Below are 22566 nucleotides of genomic sequence, written 5' to 3'. Positions count from 1 at the left end.
ATTTTCCTAAAGAAAACAATACCGGAAATACGCAAGCGGACTCGAAAACGGCGGAACAACCTCCGTCGAAAAAAAGGAAAACTTATTCCGTTGCAGTTGTAATGTAACAAGCTACTTTTCAAGGGATGGAGAATATCGTCAAATGTGTCGATGCTCGTATAAACCATCTAGCATCCATCGTCGATACTGTTAACGAGTGCGCACGTTATTTGATCAAGGAGATAGAACTATGTCTACCTAACAATTACATCGACGCCGATATCATCAAACTCACCGTCCGAGACAACCAAAAGGATATCGAACTTGCTGTGAGAACGCAAATAAATAATTTACCATTTTTGGATACATATTTTGATATTGTATTTTTAGAATTAATTACATTAAAATTTAAAGAAATTACTAGTATAATTTTATTGAATCGTGAGTTATAATTTTTATATAATATTCGTATATTTAATTTTGTAACAAGAAGAATAACTCCGTAACAAAATATATTCATATATGCGAAAAATAAATTCGACTTATACTTGGTAACATAAATTCAAATTTACGTCGTTTCTTTATCTCTCTCTTTATCCTAAATTTTTCACAACTCTTCCTTTTTGAAAGTCATTTACGCGGGCCTGCGCGAGCGGGTTTTTCTATTGTCTTCTAGTACCTCTATGCTTTCCTGACCCACATGTCTCTCTCTCTCTCTCTCTCTCTCTCTCTCTCTCTCTCTCTCTCTCTCTCTCTCTCTCTCCCTTCAGTATGTCTGCATAGTTATCGTCACATCGAAAGAAAATTTTTTCAGCCCGCGTGTTTGTGGATAGGATAAAATCCTCGTATAACTCTAAGTTCGTCGTCGTTGTCGTCATCAGAAACCTTTAGTGTGAACCTGTCCGTTCCTGTTTTCCTCCAGCCAAATACCGTACGAGCTGGTAAATAATGGTTATTACACTCCGAAAATCTCATGTCTTCAAAACTTATATCCACTCGTAACCTATATTTTTCCCATACAAAAAATGTCAAACGAGTCGAGAAATTTATCTAAATTCACCAACTATGAGGCGCCAAGAAACCTTTCGCTCTAAGAAAAACGGGATTCTTCATATCCCGTATACAACCAGTAAAATTCCACAAAAAATCGGTTTTCTTCTCTTCGCTCCATCATATGAACAAAAAATCGCATTCCATTCTCGACAAGTATATTCCTTTTACAGACCCGTCATATTTCTTTTCGCAGTCGCCATTTTGTTTTCGGACTCCGATCGGTCCCAGACGCTTTCTCACCCTTCCCCTACGTCTAGCATTTCGACAACCAATCGCACACATGGGGCACTATGGGTAGAGCCAATCACGCGTCGGGCAGCTACGGAGCCAACCAATCAGAACGCTCCCACTAATTACCTAATTATCATCTCCCATCCCCACCGACCAATCAGAACGCTCCATTTCCACGTGGCTGCCAGTTTTTGACCGTCGGGGGCCACGCCCCTGGCGCCAGTGGGAAGGTGGTGGGGGTTTGTTTTGACGCGCCATAGTGTCCCACTTACTACTGGCGATTAATCAGAAGCCTTAATGGTAACATATTTATTGTAAGATAAAATACCATGTATTTTGGACATTTAAGAACATTGTGAAAGATAACATACAGTGAAAAATAATTATGTAAAAAACATGTACAATTTTGAAGTGTTATATTTTATATACAAATTTTACCCCATTTTAGCCATACTAAATATGGCTATATGACTTTGTAACGGCATAATAGTATCGTCACTAGCTTAAACCGATCATCCGCCCGGCGTTCCTTGAATGCCACTATCCGAAATTTCCCACCGTGAGGATCTTTTCCCACCAAGGAGATATGTAAAGGTAGAGCAAGTCGGAGCGGTATATAAGCCGGCTCATCGGACGAGTCGGCACCAGTTCCCGTGTCGAATGAGAACACTCAGAGCACTCCCGAGCCTCGATCGAGACTTCCTTCTCGGCCTTCCTATCCTGACGAGTCCACGGAGAGGGGTACTACCTCTCCGAAGCCAGGATGCTACCGGCGTTGGTCTTCCCGACTTCCCGACGCTATCGCGGAAAAGTGTGCTACCTCTCCGAAACCAGGGGTGCCCGGTGTCAGTAGCGTGTACACGCACGCGGACGCCTTCGCTTTGGGCACCGCTGGCGGCTTGTAAATATTGTAAAGTCTACGTGTAAATAGCTAGTTAATAAGTCTCGCGTACACACGAATCCTCCATACGATCGTACCCCGCTTGCGCTGCTCGTATTTCGCTTGCGCCGTCATACGATCTCCTGTACGATTGTCCCTGTTTGCGCCACTATACGATCCTCCCGCACGATTGTATCTTGTTTGCGCCGATCGCTGTACGAATCCTCCACATGAGTGTACTCCGTTTGCATCGCTATACGATCATACTTCGCTTGCGCATCCCGACCATTGTACGATCCTCCGCACGATCGTATCCTATTAGCATACCAACTGCTACTCTCTTCTCTCTGCTACTCCGCTTCTCTTATTATCGCTTGTAAATCTTGTATATTTGTCTATCTTCGTAAATAACATCATCGCTACACTGCTTACACACACGCGTACACACACATACCCATAAACACAAACGCGCGCACACTCACATACTCTCTGTATGATCAGTGATTCAATATGTGATATTTTCGTTAATCGATGTGTTGTTAATAAGCTTGGATCTCCCCCTTCTCCCAAATACTGGCACCGACGAGGTAATCCGCGACGTCGAGAAAGATGTATCGTTACAACTTCATCATAAAGATCTATTAGTGGTCTAGCATAAACAAAAATTTTTACACCTTAACCACTCAAAGTATATGACATAACTAACAATGAGAGAACAGTTCTTAAAACTTTAGTGATAGTTTTTCAGTTCAAAATAGAATTTATTTGTTCAAAAGTATATATTTTTTTACTATCATGAAAGCAAATTTTTAAATTTTTTTCAAAAAAGTTATATTTATCTAAAAAAATGTATATTTAATTATAAATAGGATTTTATTTTTAAAATAGGATTTAAAATAAGATTTTTTATTTCGTAACGTATTTTTTAATTTAAAATGTTATTTACTTACAGAAATAAGGATATTTTTTGTTTAATAAATTAATTTAATTTGAAGATAATATTTTTTCTAATTAAATCAATATTTTTTTGTTTTATAAAGATGAAATGTTTTTAAATAAGAAAAAAATTGCAAACACAAAATCATCGTTTTCTTAGTCCAAATCTAATATTTTGAAATTATAATTTTTCTATAGGAAATTACATTATTACTTCATTTACAATTAGGATGTGCAATATAATATAGGCAAACAACTACTGTTTGGCAATCGTTTTGTAAATTTCTCTTATCTATTCTCCGTTTTTAAATTTTAATTAATTACTCTTCATTTTGATATTTTTAATTAGCTGTTATTTTCTGTTGCATATTTTCAGATTCCGATTATTGTTCCTTGGTAAAAGAAATTCCACCGTATGATGAAGGTCGACGATTGCTCGATCTGATGGACATGGCGGTTTTCGACTTTTTAACGGGTAACATGGATCGTCATCATTATGAAACGTTTAGAATTTTTGGAAATGATAGTTTTACATTACATCTAGATCACGGAAGAGGTTTCGGAAAACCTTTTCATGATGAGACGTCTATTTTAGCGCCTCTTTTACAATGCTGCATGATTAGACAAACTACTTTAAGTACTCTACTCCGGTGAGTAAACTTTTTTATTATTTTTATAGTAATGTATAATAATCACATACAATAACGACAAAATTATCTTAAACAAAAAATTAAAAAAATAACGCCAAGTTTATGTTCCCCTTTGCTTTCCTAATTTTAAAAAAAGTATTATATAAAAAAAATTATTATAAAAAAGTATTATATAAAAAAAATTTTCATATAAAAAAGACTATTTTAGAAAAAAAGTTTTTATATAAAAAAAATAAGACAATTTTTAAAACAAAAAGTAATATCAAGAAATCGCCAATTTCTAACTTCATAAATCAAAAAGAAGTTATACGAAAGTGAACAAAATTTTATAAATCAAAAACTAACATCAACTTATAATTGTCAATATAATTTAAGAGAATTATTATATGTCTATATGAAATATAAAAAAATCTGCAAAGGTAATTTGCAAAGTACTAAATTAAATAAAAGTAGTTTCATATCAATAACTAAGCACCAACAATTATCAATAAAATCTGATATTATTTTAATTATTATACTTGGTTATATAATATAAAAACATGTGATGTGTTATAATAATAAGATTTAAAATTTTTTGTTAAAATATTATTTTTTATAACTTTTCCAACTAACAAGCTTTTAATTTCCAAAATAATTTTAGTAAAACATTTTTATATTATATAACGCTACTTTCTGATATCATATTTGTTATACTAATAAAAGAATAGTTCATTCTTTTTTTTTTCAAAGAAATTGGAAACAATGAATATAAATTTGGAGTCATTTTTTACTTTTTTAAAAAGATAATTTTGTTCTAATATTATATTTATTTTTGGTAACTGTACGAGCTTATAATAGACAATCGAATCGTTCTCAATTAACTTCTTTATTTTACTGATTATTACAATTTGCTCGGTTCGCTTGTTTAATCTCGACTCTCACTTTTTGTCGCACGCTTGTCTATTTATAAAAGTATCAGGTATTGTCCTATCTAATAAGCAAACGATACGTTGCTTGTCTCTTATTTGTTATTTCGATCGCAGATATATCGCGACCTTTTTATCAACTCCTGGATGAAATTCGATTATTTTGCCAAGTTTCTATTGCAAAGGCGTATTGTCATTTACAATTAAAACTATGTCATTAATAATTAAATTTTCTCTTTCGATCGTCCATTACATTTACATTTGCCTTGCAATAACGTTAAATATTCAAGACTCCATCGCTTCCAAAAATGTTGAGTTATACATTGAGTCAATTGCCATCTGTCAAGCCTATTAATAGGGATATTTAATATATTAACATCTGGTAAACAAGTGATTTTCCTATTAAAAAATGTGCAGGTGTCAAAGCTTGCAAGTCGTTAGAATCAGAGGACAATTGACATAATGGTCTTGATTTTAAACAAGCTTTAATTTGAGCTAAAACAGCAATAAGTTCCTCGAAGACAAGCCGCGTTTCGCCAACAACTCTTTTTAAATGATATTTACACAATTTTATTCCTGTTTCTCAAATACTATGTGAGACGCATAGGGGGGAGGGGGGAGATAAATTTCCATTCAATGCGTTGAGATGTACAATATTCGATGTACATCTATCGATTTAGAAAATGTGCTGATTGCCCGGTATAATTCCTCAAGCTCTCTTTTTGCGCCGCCACAAAATTAGTGGCATTGTTGCTATAAATTTTTTAGATAACTTTGCTGCTTACAAAACGATGCAATACAGCTAAAAACGCATTCGATATTAACTCGCTGACCGCCTCTAAATGAATTGCTTCAATCGAAAAACATATGAACAACGCAATATATGATTTCCTTTGTCCTCGGCTTTTATTTGCAATTGTAACGATAGGACCAGCATAATCAATACCCATTATCGAAAATGCTCGTTGACAGGCTGTAAACCTATCAGATGGCAATGATCTCATTATTTGGTCTGACAATTTTGGTTTAACTTTAAAACAAATTACGCATCTCTTTACTATTCTACGAGCAATGTTACGATCGTTTAAAGGCCAAAATTTTTCCCGAATTGAAGAAAGCTTGTGGACCGGCATGAAGCATACGACAATGTTCTCGCCCAAATAATAAGCCAGCAAATTGACACTTTGCAGGCAACAAAATTGGATGTTTTTTATCATGATTGATAGCAGATCTCTACAACCTGTCGCCTACCCTAAGAATTCTGTTTTTATCTAGAAATGGACTCATATATGTAAGCGCGCTGCTGTTACTCACGATCGTTGTTTAGATCATCTAAATCTCTTGCAAAAAATTATTCTTGCACATGCTTAATTAATTTTAATTGCGACAAATGTAATTCCTTTACTGACAAATAGCCAAAATTGCGGTTCTTGAAATTGTTTTTAGAATTTGTAATAAATCGATAACACCAAGCAAGTACTCTTTCGATTTTAGTTAATGATGAGAATTTAGAAAACATTCAATTATCGATTCAGAATTAGCTCGAGCAACAAAAACTCATATATTTTCTTTTTCTTCGAATCGTATAATGTCAAATTCCTGATCGGAAAGTTCCTGATCGTCCTTGTCTTAATATGATTCTATAAATTCCGAAAGCCACGGTGGAGTGCCCAACCACAATAATGAATTGTTATAAAAATTGTCGAAATTAATACCTTGAGAAATTAAGTCCTTGGAATTTTCTGTACCTGCAACGTGTCCCCGACTGCTGGGTAAAATAGATTGAATTTTGTTGACTCTATTGCAGACATGTTTTCTGTCGACTCGTTTCCCTTGTGATCTATGCGAGAACAATCGACGGATCGCTCCACGCAAAGATTTTATAATTCTCAATAATTAATGATTCACGAATAATCTGAATCAAATGGACCAACAAAACGGCTCCACTAATTCCAATCGCGGAATAGTTAATTTTTTAACTGGTGCCACGTGCGACTTAACGCATAACAATCTCGACGCAACTCGATTTGCATCGTCATTGCGTGCTTGCACACAAATACACGCACCATAAGCACGTTCTGATGCGTTACAAAACGCATACAGACTGTTATACATCAGATTTCGAACACTGATAACTTGTCTCGGTATTCGCTCAATATTCGCTCGGTACTCGTTGTATAAATTTTCTTCAGTTACATTTTGAACATACTCTAGCCATATCTACTGTAAATCTGCCGGTAAATTGTCATCCCAACCAAGATTCAATTGCCACATAAATTGCATTATTAATTTTGCTTTTATGATTATCGGACTCGCTAATCCTAACGGATCAAATAATTTTGAAATAGCAGACAATACGTTTCGCTTTGAATTATGCGTAATTTGAATTTTGCGTAATTATGCGTAATTTGAGATTCGAATCGCAATTCATTGCTGCTTGGTTGCCATGGTACCTAATGTTTTCGTTACATCTCGCTCATCAGTTATAATCTGAAAGTCAGTCTTAGTGTCAATCTTATTCGTTCTAAGGAGTAATTTGCTATAGTTTGATCGTCACTTATATTCAAATTGTCCGAGTTTTAATAAATCTGTCAATTCTTCAAATATTTGCTTCATTAACATTATCTACTCTCGTTAAAATATCGTCAACATATAAATCTCGAAGTAAGACTTGTAATACTTGAGGATACTGACTTTCACCCGCCAATTGTCGAACGCTTCTTATTGCTAAAAACAGCGTATAAAATTATCCATAAGTTACTGTATTTAATCGATATTCTTGAATTGGCTCGTCTGGCGAAAAGCGCTATTTGCTGATAATCCTTATCATGTTCATCGACAAGAATTTATCGGTACATTTTTTGTATATCGACTACAAATGCACTCGAAAACGTAAAATAATGTTAATTAATGGCTCCTGTAAAGTAGCACCAACCATTAACGTGTCATTTAAAGATAAGCTAGTTTTAGACGAGGCATCAAAAACAACGCGAAGCTTCGTGTTAACAGATGACTCACGATACACATCGTGATGAGATAAATAAATCCGCTTGTCAGCAGTTCTCGGAACGATAATTATATGTCTTAAACTTATTCTTGCATGAATTCTATATATAGCTTCCGATACATTATTACTTCTAAATTTACGTTCTAAATATAGCGATTGTCTCTCCGTAATCGATTGCGACTCGCCAAACTTATTATTTCTGAAAGGCAATCGCACAACAATTCTATCCTCTGCGTCTCGAGTATATGTGTCTTTAAATATTTCTTTGCATGCACGTTCTTCACTCAATAAAATTGTATTGTGCGGATCATTTTGGAGATGGGTCAACTCGGGAGTCGACTGCAGGATTTTGGTGTCACACGAGAACACTTTTCGTTTCTTAATAAACTTGATTGAACTTTACACTCTGCACTTATTAATTCGGCCCGCGACAGACGTGACGGCAATACAGAATTTTAACGAGTCCCGCTGCTAGCACCGGTCTCCCGTTTTTATCCTGTTTCAGACGGCCGGTCCTTGCAGCGTAATCATAATGATCGTCAGCGTTCGCGGTATATCTTCAGATCGCGCGGTAGCTTTCCGCATAAAGCCCGCGCAACCCGGTTTGGCAATTGACATAATTTATTTAAGGCATAAGATTAAGTGGAGCAGTTACAAAATAAATACACGGTTACAGTTTGGCAATTGCTATCAATTAATAAAAGTAATAATAATCGGATAATAAAGTGTCGCTTGCCGTAATCCGCTTCGTCAGCAGTGGACGCGATTGCGTTCTTGGCGTTCGCGACAATTGCGTTATCGCGACTCGAACAATCTTCGATTTCCCAGAATTTAATTAACGATTTATTTAAGGTTTGCGTAACTAAACAATTGATTAGATTAATATTTTCCCTTTTTATGCATTGTGCTGGAATTCGAAGCGTTGAAATAATCCAACCGAATTTCGTATTCTGTAATGTAGGCAAATTATTTTCAAGCTCAACCTTCGCAGGTTCTAATAATTTTAAAAAGAATTTGCTGCCTAATAGCAATCAATCTGACTCGGACGGTAGTATTGCGAATCGGTTAATTTTAACATGTCGATTATTGAGAAAGCATTACCATTGATTGCAAGTGTAGGCAGTTTTTTAGTAATTTTCGGCACTACCAAATAATGCAGATAATAGATGCAGATAATAGATAATTTGTTATTCTTGATTTTATCATTACTTGACATCCGTGATTTATTGTACAAATAGAATTACTAATGCCTGAGACTGCTTCGTGAAAGTCTTCTAATTTAATATTTTGTTTAGCATAGGCTGTCTTTATTATAAAATTCGCTTCGCTCGCACTATCGAGAAGAACGCGAATAGGTTGACGAAATATGTTCGAGTTTTTTACATTTGAAATAACTGATTTGTCTACTCGAGGACCTTCTTGTTCCGTATGGCACAATGTATTATGCCTTCTCGTGCACTGTCGACAGGAACTCGCTCTACAAGCGCTAACAAAATAATCGTTTCTTAGACAATTGAAACAAAGTTTCAGTTACTTGACTTTGTTAATTCTTTTTCGCACAGACAAATTTAAAAACTTTTCGCACGAATATATATTAAATGAGGACCGTTACATAAACAACGCCCGATGACGGTTGACACTGCTAGACGTACAATTTGATTGTTCCTATGTCCTTGCCTCACCTCTTCCTGCAGATTTTAACGAGTCGTTTCTCATAATGACTCTCGAATTTTTATTTCTCCCTAAGGATCTCGATATTTTATTGACTTGTCTGGAGTTCACCGCTACTCCTCTATAGTTCAATCCCTCTCTTTGGAATGCACTGCCTAATCGATCAAGTATTTGTACACATCACTCTAAAAATTCAAATAATAAATCGACTGTAACAATTTTGTCGACCTTCCATACTCTCTTCCCAGCGACGCCGAGTAACTCTGTTTAGTTTCTCTTCCATCATGTATAAAATCAAAAAATCCGCTCCATGTTTCATTTGTGGCCTCCATGGATTTTACAATTCAAAGATGTTTCTTGTCTATTTATAAAAGTATTATAGACGCTTGTTTATTTATAAAAGTATCATTGTCCTACTAATAAGCAAACAATGCGTCGCTTGTCTCTTATTGTTTTCTCGATCGCAGATATATCAATTATCACTACATATCGAGTTCGCTCAATTCGGAGCAACAGTTATAACTTAAATTTATTATTCAGTCACCAACAGTAACATTAATAAGTATAAATATAAATATAAATAAATATTGTTGTATCATTCGATTTCTCATATATCAACCTTTCACATGACACTCTTTCAAATTCATGTTCACTTGCGCGGAAATAAATTAACATGATTAAAAAACATAAACTTTAAAACAAACAGGAATATAAATATAAGAAAACAATAGAGTAATTGTTAGCGTTGGTAGTTGCTCCGCAACTTTCTCTCTATGTTGCTCTGCTTCGTGACTACTCGTAGATAGAGCGCAATCTTCTCTTGTATATATGGAAGAAAACAATGTGCGAATGTACACTCAGTAATACTCGTAATACTGTCTCTTCTCTTCAAAATTGTCATCCCAACAATCCTTAAAAAAACTCCTTCGCAGAGTAAGTTGCTGCATTTTCTAAGACCCCAGGGTATCTGATGGTTTTCTGCCCTATCCAAAGTTATTTCTACAGGTTACTGGGCACCGTACTTTCCCGATCTCAATCTTGCATTTTCCAGGAAATAGAGAATCACTGCTGAGATTTCTGGGTAAATTCCTTTTTCTTTCTTCGTCGTTTTGAGTTTTGCATGTTTTTTTCTTGAACTTTCATTTTGAGCTTCATTTATTTCTTTCTTGAATCTTTGGACAAGACGGGGAGGGGGAAATAACTATCATAAATCCTGCATATTTCAATATTCCCTAAATCCCCGCTCCAGCATTTGTATCCCGCTCAGAACTATATTCAAAAATCGCAGGCAGGACAGTTTTCTTTTAAAAACAAATAATTCTGTTCTACATATTGTAAGAATTAGACGACCGTAAGCGGTCATAAAAGAGATTCGGAATATAAACAGCTAACAGAGAGGAGCCGTCGTGGTCGTGCAGACTAAGTGTCGGATTGGTAGACGAGGGATCCCAAATTCAAATCCAGTCGGTCTTCGTTAATTTTTTCCGAATCTAATAGATATCTTTCAATATTTTGATATTTGTGACACTCTATACGAGAATTTTTTTCTTTGAGTCTTCTTTACAAGAAACTAAAAAAAAATGAAAACAGGAGCAAGTATCTTTTTTTTTAAAAAATAAGAAAAATTTTAAAATCCTCTCTTTCGAACGAAAAAGTTAACCAATTCCTTCACAAACTGTGATCAAACAACAACTTTATAGATCTTTCTTTTTTTTAATATATTTTTCTTTGTAATGCAATTAATCTAATCAGACAACTCTATTTCCACATGTATACTGATTACCAGATATAAACACAATGTTTTGTTTCTAACAAATTAATCAAGACTCTTCGAAAAATACTTTCTTTAAATCACTCTATTTTCTTCTTCTTCTTCTCATCATGCCGTGTCCCTACGAAGGTTGGAGATCATCACAGCGATTTTTATTTTCGAAATTGCCGCACGAAACAGGGATCTGGTGCTGCGGCCGAACCAATCCCTCAGGTTCTTTAGCCAAAATGTTCGGCCAGGTCTTCTTCGCTATTTTCCCTTGCATTACCAGTTGCAACAATCCGTATTTCTCTCCCTTCATCATGTGTCTAAATCACTCTATCCCAACCTTAAAATTGAGGATCTTCTCTCCAATAAAGCATTTCAATTTTTACTGAATCAATTTTTACATATGATATATTTATATATGACGACCTTTCTATTTATTATAGAACTGAGACATCGAAGCTCGTGCCAATTAAAAAACATATGTTCCTCGATCGAATTTCAAAAACAAAAGTATGCTTGAATTTATTTTCTCATAAAATTAAAAACCGTATTAAAAAAATTATCACAATGGGATATCTATTAATGTAAACCTGAAATTATGTAAACATAAATTTAAGAAACTAGAAAACGATTGATTTAATTCTAGATGAAGATACTTTCTCAATCATCGCTCTACTCATCTTCTCGTCGGAGAAGCGAAAGTTCCTTCGTTTTTCGCTATCATCCAATATTGGTCTCTCGTTTAGTTCTCCTCCTCCGTTTAGTACGTGTAGTTTCTCTTCCTCACAGGCACTGCTCATCGCACTATTGTGTTATTCATTGTCCAAGATGAGCCTCTAAAAATGCAATGTTGCATCCGCGTCAGTCTCTCATATGTCGCCCTTCACCCTAACACTCATTCAAATTGACGTTTACTTGCTATTCTCATGGAAATAAATTAGCATGGTTAAGAAATAGGTACTTTATTTTATTAAAACAAACAGGAACGTAAATAAAAGCAAGCAATAAAATAATTATTAAGATTTGGGCACCTATTCCACTGCTCTTTCTCTGTTGATCTTTTTTGCGACAAGTCATAGACAAAAAGTTTTTCTTCTTGTATATGACTAAGTGGAGACCAATGACGAGTGAATCTCCGCTGTTCATGATAATATTATAATATTTATTTTATTTTTTTATTTTATTTTTTTTATTTTTTATTTTTATTTTATTTTATCTACGCTTTTATTTTATACGTAATATATGGCATATATGGTAATGCATTACTAATCATAATTTGAATTATAAATCATTATTCAGATTGCTGTATTATCGATTCTGCAAGTTTTTATATCACGAATCACTAATGCATATAATCATATTATCAATTGAATACATTAACAGATCAGTTCAATATATAAATAATAAGATGTGTGCGTGCATGTTTATGTATGAGTGCGTGTGTGCGCTGGCGTGAGCGCGCGCGTCTATGTATTGTATGTGTATGTGTTAGAGATGTGCAAATAGTTTAAATTCGTATCGAATTGAATTCATTGTAACCTATACAGTTTGTCTTCGAATATGAAAGATTCGAATTTGAATTCAAGAATTTTCAATCATCAGTGGTTTGATTTCGAATTGATCGTTTATTTTGATTGTTTCACTTATATTTTCCACATAATCTTATATCAATCTTATATCCGCGTGTGCTAATTTTTGTGCATATGCTCGCTTTCCTGTATCATTGTGTACTTTAAAATTTTATTTTTGAAGCTTCGTTTAAAATTCTTGTTTTTATGAGATATATTATTTTATGTTAAAAGATTCTAATGAAAGTCATTTTAAAAGTTGTTTTTTTGACATTTTTGTCATATTGTTCACTTCTTATAATTGTAAATTGAAAATATTAATTTATTACTATAAGTATTTTTATAATTGTATACATGTTATAAAATAATAATAATAATAATAAAATAATAATAATAAGCTTGATGCTATATCAAATTAAATATTGAAATAAAAAAATCACTCATTTTATTTAATAATACCAATTAACATTTATATGTTTAATATGCAACCAATGTATGGATATCTGCTTTCCTTTTAAGAAATAATTTTGTCATTGTCTGATGATATGCAAGGGAAGTGATTAATTAATCACGAACTAAGATTTTTTTATATAAAAGCACACAAGATATATTTTTGGCAAAAGAGAAAGAGAACAAAGATGTGAATGAAGAAAGACATAGCGGAAAGAATAATGTCCAATTTAAAATTATAGTGTCACATATGGGCGCAATTCGTGAACACAATGAGATTCAAACTAGTGTAAGCACCCATTCTCCTTCTTGCATTGGCAAGATTTAATCAACAGATTCTAAAATAATCGGTGAATTCCAGAAATTATTCTTTGATTAACGATTTCATCAACAAGTTAGCCTGCATTGGGTAGTATTGGACTCAATTAGTAGATTTTATCTTCTTCTATAAATCCGTAATTTAGTGATGACAGACATCTATATGTTTGGTGCGTGCTCCACATTATAAAACGAATATATCCTTATTTCATCTTCATTAAGAATAATTGGATCCTTCATAGGAACATTCATTTTTTTCAATAGCTGTAAAAGAATTCCTCATTTATACAGTGTCTCAAAATTCCTGCACTTGGAGTACACTACATGATTCTTTATGCTAAAAGAAATAACTTTTTTTTTAAGCAAAATTGCGTTTGACGAGTAGTTTTTACAGTGGATTAGATTAAAAGTGACGAATAAGTGCGCGTATGTATGTAGCGGTCAGGACCGATACACGTTCTTCAGGCCTGCGTGGCCTGGTATCTAACTTTTGACTTTACATACTATATTGTTTAAAATATGATAAAAGTTAACAAAATAAATATTGTTTTCATCCTTTACGTAACGATTCAATAAAAAAAGTGTCTCATTTTGGAGCATTATCTGGAAATAAAAACAAATGTAAATAATGCAATATATGAACTGAATGTTTTATTATTTTAATTACTGCACAATTGCATACGACAATAAAAAAGAAATACTGAATTTAACGAATAGTTATTAAGTGAGTACGTAATCACGAAGAGTCAAAAAATTGGCTTTTTCATGATAGTGTTTAGTAATAGTAAACAGTGAGTGGGTGAGCTTAGAAAAGTCCTTTAAGTTACGTAGATCTAAAAGTTCCATTGCGACTCTCCGCTGGTTATCAAGATTGTGGGAGTAGACCTAGTCCAGCGTTTAACGCTAGACTTAGTTACTCACTCTCTTTTCTACCAGATCTTCGTGCTCCAAGAACATTTAGTCTAGAAATCTGTATCTTTTGCAGCAAAGTGTTGGATATCGTCCCAAAATATGGAGACTATCACTTTTCTCTCCGCATAACTGACAGTTCCTTTGTTCGGATAGTCCAATATAATTTATTCAGGTGTCTTCTGAGAGCGTGTCCTGTAAGAAGACTGATGTAGATCCTTAATTTCTCTGGTCATTGTAAACAGCTCCTTTTTTCTGCTCCACAAGGGTTTTTTCATTAGCTGTCTGGACAGTCGGCAGCCAGTGATTGCCTCTCAGAAACTTAGATGTTCCAATTCCAGCCAAACCTTTGATGATTCTTTTTCTTGTGGCAAAAGGGATTCCGACCTGCCCCTCGGGATTTTTTTTTTCCCAGTTTAATCAGGCCATCCGCCGTCTCATTGCTAGGGATACCCTGGTGTCCAGGAATTCATGTCAGAGTGATTTTCCTAGATTCTCTTAATTTGTTTAACGCCTGCATGCAGTCCCAAATCACTGAAGATTCAGTAGAAGTCTCGCTAAGGTCAATTGGTGCTCTATTATCTGAGAAGATGTGAATGCGATGCTTGGAATCTTTCCTTTTCATCAGGAGTTCCACGCACCTGAGAATGGCTAGCACTTCGACTTGAAAGACAGTAACTATCTTTCCTATTGAGATGTTTTCTTCATAGCTTTAACTGGGCCCATATATGTCCGCTCTAAAATGTCCGTTTGCTCTCAATCTGTGTACCAGAAATTCACGTTTGGATCAATGGGGCATTTAGTTTTTGCCAATCTTTTCTAATTGGCATCAGAATCTTAAAAGTCTTTACCAACTGGTATTTCCTTGGCATTCTATTTTGCCGTGGGTGTATCTGTAAGAACCCGAGCCTCGTGTGATTGAGTCCGATGATCTTCCATTCACCTTGACATTTAAGTTTGTATGCTATTTGTCTGGCTATGATGACAATCATCCGATCCAGAGACAGAAAAATAAAAATAAAGGGCTCCCAGCGCTTCCGTCGGAATGGATTTCGTAGCCCCCGTCGTTGCTCTCAGGTAGCTGTCCTGTAAGCTGCTGAGTAGGTTCCTTGCCTCCACCCTCTCCACTTTGGGCCATCACGATCGACGCATATGTCAGCCTTAGTAATAATACCATCTTCTGTAACTGCTCGGAGTTTTAATCCTCAGCTCTTGCCTTGATTCTCCTGCACGCCCATAAAATGATGTAAAGTTTTTTCCTCTTATCTTCAAGGTAAAGTTTTCAATTCAGTTTAGCAGCTAGGATAACCTCCAGATACTTAACCGATCTATTATATTCAATATCCCAGAGTTTTAAGGTCCCTGGGATTTCCGGTTTGTATTTTCTGGTGAAAACCATGGCTGAGGTCTTGGATGGGTTTACTGATAGGCTCATAGTCTTACACCAGTTTTATACAATTCTCAAGGCGGTATCCATCCACTCCCTGAGAACTGAAAAGAAGTTGTTCCTAACTACAATGACCACGTCATCGGCGTAGCCACAGATCAGGAAGCCTTCCCTTCTTAGTTTTGTCAGAAAATCACCAAGCACCACAACAAGGGAGAAAGAAGTTCCTCCTGCGGACACCCATCGGCCAGCAATCCCCTGACCGTTCTATCTCCGATGCTGATGATCAAATCTCTACCCGACAGCATGCTCCGCACCCAATCTACGAGAGCTCCAGGAACTCCACGTGTGACCATCGCCTCCGTAATAGCTTTATTGGAGATGATATCAAAAGCTCCCTCAATATCTAAGAAAATTCGTAATGCATGATCCTTTGCTTGTGACTCCACTCCGCTCACTAGGTAATGTAAGGCAGTGTCAATGGACCTGCCATCCCTGTAAGCATATTGAGCGGGAGACAACGGCTGTTGCCGTTGATAGCTAAAGAACTAGTTTTAAGAAACCTGTCAACCAGTCTCTAATGTTTTCAGAATAAAGAACGTTATGCTGACAGGTGTAAAATCCTTAGCCGAAATATGGCCGTTCCTACCTGATTTGGGTATAAGGATCACTTTTGTCTCACTGCAAGCCTGAGGAACATGTCTTAGAGCTATACTGGCCCTAAGTATTTTCGTCAGGGGGCTTTTAAGGATATTCAGTCGCTTCTTGAGGAGTATAGAAAAAATCCATCGGGTCCTGGAGCCTTGTAGGATTCGAAAGACTTGACAGCTCATTCGGCTCCACTAGGATGAACTACTTTTGCTGCTAGAAATCACTCCCTGGACTTATAAATCTTTGATTGAATCCTGATGCAGGATGAAACCACGGTTTCCTCCTTGAAACCCAGAAAGTGCATAAATATCAGGTGTCTCAAGGTCTCGACCGTTAATTCGGTAAATCTTCCACTTGAGAGTTTGAAACATTTCAAATAGGAAGATTTTTCCTTCTGCTTAGTCTGGATGCCTCTGGGGCACTCTCGACCTCCTCGCAGAACTTTCTCCAGTATCGCCTCTTCGAAACAGTAATTGTCTTGCTGTATACTGGGAGCTTCTAAAAGTCTTCCCAATTTTTTGTTAGTTTTATTCTTTTGGCTTTATTAAAAAGGCTTTATTAAAATTTGGTTTCTTATCTCCAATCTAAGTTAGACCTCCGAGAGTTCTTTATTCCACCATTTCTTTATTTCAAAGAACAAGGTTGAGTTATTTCTCAGCCTAAGAGAGCAATTGCCCTCGTAAGCTTCTATAATGGCGTCATTAACAAGTTGGGCTACCATTTCTAAGTTCATAATTGTGTGAAATCTGGATGGGGCTTTCTTTAGGGTGACCTCTAAGTCCGCCCTATAGCCCTTCCAGTTTGAAGGTCTGGGATTGCGTACCTATTTCTGTTTTTCCGTGTGCTCAAGAGAAAACCGCTTACGTGGTCTATGGTCTGAATCCAAAGGTTCCCTCAGTACTCTCCAGTCCTTCACTAGACCCACCAGCCTCCTCGAGCACACGGTGATGTCAATTCTTGCAGTCCATAAAAGTAGGATCTTCTGTTCAGAATGATTAAATCAGCGCCTAGGATGAAGTCATGAAAGCTCTTCCTCCTGGAATTGAGACCGCTACTCCCCCACCTTAAGTGATGGGAATTAGCATCATTAGGAGCAGCTGCAGTCCTCTTTCCTCAGCTTAAGCAATTAGTTCTTTGATTTCTCTTTGTGATGATAAGTCTTCAGAGTCATAGGGCATATAGACTGATGCCATCAATACGTTCCTGTACCAGGTCGCGCCGGCCTGAGGATACGCGCCGGTTCTGCCCGCTACGTACATATGCACGCTCATTCACCTGTAATGTGATCCACTGTAAAAATTACTTGTCAAACGCAATTTTGCTTAAAGAAAACATTGTTACTTTTAGCATAAAGAATCATGTAGTGTTCTCCAAATGCGGGAATTTTAGGACACCCCGTATATGAAGTCGCAACATGCTCGACTTCCGTCAATGACATTAATACTTGTTTACGGTTTGAATATATCATCGTTTTATCTCTTAGAGCTTGGAATTAATTATACATTTTAGCCCGATTTCGATGGCTGTCTCCACCACTGCTCTAGGCTCAACGGCCGAGCCGTCGAACGGCTGTGTCTTAGGAGCGTCGCAGTATGAGAAACATGCTATCCGTACGCCTTTCGCTTCAAATTGCTACTATCTTTTTTGCTAAATTATTTCTATTCTATAAGCCATCATTTTTTACATGGTATACTTTCATATACTTTCTGTTATGCAATGTGATTTCTCTAATTCTTTTGGATATAAAGATATTAAGACACAAATATAAAAAAATTGAAAAATTGAACGAACTTACAGCGAAATTCGATTGCAATTATGCCGTCTCGTTCGGATGGATATATTGTAATCACGCTCCGTCGCACTGTCTCCAAGTTTCTTAAAAGTTCATTAAAAAGCCAAAAGGTGGCGTCCTCGCGACCTCGGCCGTAGCGCGCGCAAAGGACTTCATTATTTCAAAGCTGCCAAATCTGATACTAGGGGTTGAGTGGGTAGGAGTATCCATCCGGACGAGACGGCATAATTGCAATCGAACTTCACTGTAAGTTCGTTCAATTTTTCAATTATGCAAAGTCTCGTCTGGATGGATATATTGTAGCTATTTAAAGCTAAGATTTGGTAGAAAAGTATATCCAACGTTTATTTTAATTATTGAACATCTCAATATCAAAATAAAGGAAAATTTATTCAAAATTGTCGTCTGAAAGGACGTTAATAATATTTCTATTATAAAAACAAGCAAAGACGTCTGAGGATTTGCTCCAACCTGCGGTTCGTCTAATTTCGTCTATGTTAATGCCTCTGCTGGCTGCAAAGGAAGTGGAGGCATGACGAGTAGAATGGGCAGAAAAAATAGAAATGTCTACTCCCGCTATTTCAAGAGTTGTTTTAACCCAACGACCTAATGTTTGGGAAGAGACCGCCTTATATGGTTTGCGATATGATATGAAAAAAGAGTCATGATTATCCTGGCGAAGGTCTTGTATAAGTTTAAGATAATATTTCACCAAGAAAAAAATACAAAGATCTGGTTTATCCAGAAAAAGCTTGAAAACGAGTAGAGGCTGGTATCTGCCCCCTGGTATCAATCCCCGAAGTTTTAAGACGCGCCGGGATCTTAATAACTATAGAGTCCAAGATAACAATATTCGAACACTGGATGGCCGCTAAAGTCTGCATTCTTTGCGCAGTTGTAAGGGCGAGTAAGGTAACTAACTTCTTAGAAATAAGTTCCAGAGAGAGCTCCTCATAAGGATACAGAGCGGCTAAATGAGCAATCACCGGGGATCCCAAATAAAATCGTAACGCGACTTTTGCGGTTTTAACACAGCAACCCCCTTAAAGAATCTCCTGATTAACGGATGGAGACCTTTCATTAGAAGAAATAAGGGAAATAGCCGAGCGATACGTGTTTAAAGTGGAGTATGACTTTGAATTTGAAAAACAAGATGATAAAAACTCTGGCACAGATGAGGTAAACGGGGAAAAGACATCTTCACCTCTCTCGTTACAGAATTGCGACCATAATCTGAGAGGCTTGGAATACTGTGCAATTGTAGATTCTGTAATCGATGCTAACATCGGCTCAATCGCCGGTGTCGGATCGGTCGGATAGGTCGATCTCGGGGTTAGCATCCCTCTCCCCAGGAGTGGGAAAAAAGGATCGGGTATAATTGGTTTTTTGGGGATTATAAGGAATAGGAGCGGGGGATGTTTAAGAGTAGGGAATGAATTCGGTGGGAAGGTAACGGCGCGGTGCGGCGGTGGTCACGCGCTTGTAGAAGCGGTCGTAGCGCGGTGCGGGATGCTCGCTCGCTTGCGTGGCGCGGCGTCGGTGCGGCGCAGGACGCATTTACGCTCGGTAGTACGGTGCGTGGTGCGGCGCGGGGTGCGCTAGCGCTTGGTGGCGCGACGCGTGGCGCGGTGTGAGGAGATATCACGAAAACAGACATATTTTCGTGGTATTCTCCGACGCTTCGGAGTTCGCGTATTATAATGATTAAAAAAAGGAGGCATAAATGTCTCTTGCGGCCACTGCCGCACTCCGCCTGTTGTTCGGCGGTCCCCGACAGATGGTCAGTCGGGGGAAAATCGGAGGAGGAACGGAGCGGAGGGATGCGCTTCGTTACATTTCCCCCCTCCATCGCAAGCCAGAAACCAGTGGCTTATATTGGTCGGCTGGATCGTAGTGTTCCGTTTGCGTTAAAACGCAGGATGTACTTTCTTCCCTGTATCTCGGCTCGGTATTTACGGTTTTTGTGTACCACGAAATGCGGTACCGGTATGATCATTCCCGGCCAGACTTCAACCGGGATCGGCGGAGGCCGTGTCGGCTCGGCGCTGGTCTGAGTGGCTACGTCCACCATTCGTGGCTTGGCGATTGGTGGCGTGTTTGTAGCCACCGAGACGGTCTTGCCGATGGTAGGGCGAACCATGTATCCCTCGGTCGATCGTCGGCCTCGTTTCGGCGACGGCGGTTGTGCTTCTGTGAGCCAGATGGCTTTTCATCGCTGGACCGCATCCGAGCGCTGGATGCTCGTGCCGACCTTCGGCACGGTTTTCCTAGCCATGATGTTGTGGGCCGCGGCGCATCGGTGGTTCAGCAGTGGCTCGGTCCCGGTATCGGAGTCTGATCCGAACAGGTCGAGGTAGAGCTCCTCGAGTCCCGGTCGCGTCGGATTGTATGGTGGCGGCGGATGTTCCTCTAAGAATGCGTCGATCTCGTCTACTATGTCCACGCGCTCTCCATATCGGCGGTTCGCAGTGAATTGAGCGGGATCGTTCTTTGTCGCCGGCGGTCGCTAGTTTTCCCCTATTTTTATTAATTTTCGGCAGTTACATGTTTATACTTTGGCTCGAATTTTCCCGCGGACGTTCGGGGCCTCGTTGTTGTTTTTTGTTGACGTCACGCGGTTTGCCCTTTCTTGTTGGTGCGATTGCCGGGGGTTCGTCGATGGTGGTGACGGTCGGCGTCGGTTGGTTGGTTGTCGGCGTCGATCGGGTCGTTGTCGGCGTCATCGTTTGACGTTTCGGCGGCACTATCGGATTCGGTCTTGCCGGGCGACGGTTTCAAATCCTAGAGGTGAACGTGCCGATGCCATTTCCCACGTTTACTCCGTAGATTACGGGGGAAATGGCTGCCTTCACCTCCAGGGGCCCGCTGTATTGGGACGCGAGTTTCGCATTAAATGCGTCGCGCTTACTGGAGAGGAGGTAATCGTGCTTCCACACCCACTTTCCGAGCTTTGGTCGCCAGTCTCGTCGCCTTAGGTCGTAATTCCGCGCCTGCTGTTGGAAAGCTCGTGCCAGGTTAATGCGGACAAGCTCATACGCATCTTCGAGTCGCTGACGTAAGATGTCGGGTTCGTCATGTCGACGGTGGATTGGTTTGCCCGGACAAACGAGCACGGTTCCTGACCGAGATTTAAGTATGCCGGCGAATACCCGTCATTCGATGCGGTGTTAAACGCGAACTGTAATTCGGGCAACGTTTCATCCCACGTCTTTTGATTGCGCCCCACATATTGCGCGATCATGGTCTTGATGGTCCGGTTTACCCGTTCGGTCAAGTTGCAGTGGGGAGCGTAAGCGAGGGTGAATCGATCCCGAAGATTGTGTGCCGTTGTCGCTTAACATCTCGGTCGGGCAGCCGTGTCGGAATATAATCGCTTCCGCGATGGTTCTCGCGACGGATTCGGCGGTGGCGCGGCGAAGGGGCCTAATCTCGAGCCACTTCGTAAAGCGGTCCTGCATATTGAGGAGCCACGCGTGTTCGCGGAGGGAGCGCGGTAAGGGCCCGATTAAGTCGAGCGTCATTTGTTGCCATGGACGGTCGAGTGCGGTTGCATGCATGGTTCCGGCGGGTGTCGGGTCGGCACTTTACGCGAGGCAGCTCTTACATGAGCGCACGTACCGCACGATATCGCGGTACATCCCCGGCCAGTAGTAATGGCAATGCGAGTGATGGTCTTGGCCATTCCTAGGTGTCCGGGGCGTCGTAGAATCAGCGTAGAATGTCTCGCCGCTTTCCGTTCGGTACGCACTCTTTCTACTGCGTTTTGCGTACGTCGTGGAAGTTTAATACGTGGAGTACATGGCGGTATAACCATCCGTCGCGGATTGTGAAATTCGGAAAACGGTCGGGATCGCGCGTCACTCGGTCCCATGTGTGGCGGTATCATTGGCAGCGGGGGTGTGACATGGCGGAGACGACGGGTTGACGAGATAAAGCGTCGACGATCCGGTTCAACGTGCCCTTTCGGTAGCGAATTTCGAACGTGTATTGTTGTAGCTCGAACATTCACCGTCCCAGCTGGCCGGACGGTGATTCGAGTTACTGCAACTCTAACCATTTCAGAGCATGACGGTCGGTGATTACCGTGAAGCGGTAGCCCTCAAGATACCCGCGCATCTTCCGAATCTCCCAGACGACGGCGAGGCACTCTAGTTCGGTCGCGCTGTAATTTTTTTCGGCGCCATTTAGCGTCCGATTCGCGTACGCGATGATGCGATGACGTATTTCCCCTCCGGAAAATACTGCGTGAGTACAACCCCGAGACCGATGGTACTTGCATCGGTGAACGGCCGTTCGAAATCGGGGCAGGCCAGCACTGGGGGGCGATCGTTAGGTTATTCTTCAACTCGTCAAAGGTGTCTTGTTCCTCCTCCCCCCATTTCCATCGCATGTTTTTCCGTGTCAGCGCGGTTAGTGGTGC

At 38.9% G+C, this 22566-nt stretch overlaps 1 protein-coding gene across 11 annotated transcripts in view; it reads left to right on the top strand.

Moving 5' to 3' along the window:
- LOC105423461 (extracellular serine/threonine protein CG31145) overlaps positions 1–22566 on the top strand; it is a 450620-nt gene that overhangs the window by 289397 nt on the left and 138657 nt on the right. For 8 of the 11 annotated variants that reach the window (XM_089080651.1, XM_089080649.1, XM_089080650.1 and 5 more), the window contains one exon: positions 3456–3729. In XM_089080651.1, coding sequence (XP_088936777.1) covers positions 3456–3729 — 274 coding nt within the window. Of the gene's footprint in view, positions 1–3455; positions 3730–5824; positions 14106–22566 lie in introns of those variants that run through there. The other 3 variants (XM_089080652.1, XM_089080653.1, XM_089080655.1) reach the window with 3 other exon arrangements.

Source organism: Pogonomyrmex barbatus, unplaced genomic scaffold, assembly GCF_055798465.1.
Source record: "Pogonomyrmex barbatus isolate J1 unplaced genomic scaffold, ASM5579846v1 scaffold4, whole genome shotgun sequence".
NCBI classification, from domain to species: Eukaryota; Metazoa; Arthropoda; class Insecta; order Hymenoptera; family Formicidae; genus Pogonomyrmex; species Pogonomyrmex barbatus.
Note: the sequence above shows the minus strand (reverse complement) of the source record. Positions and strands in the feature narration are given on the sequence as shown.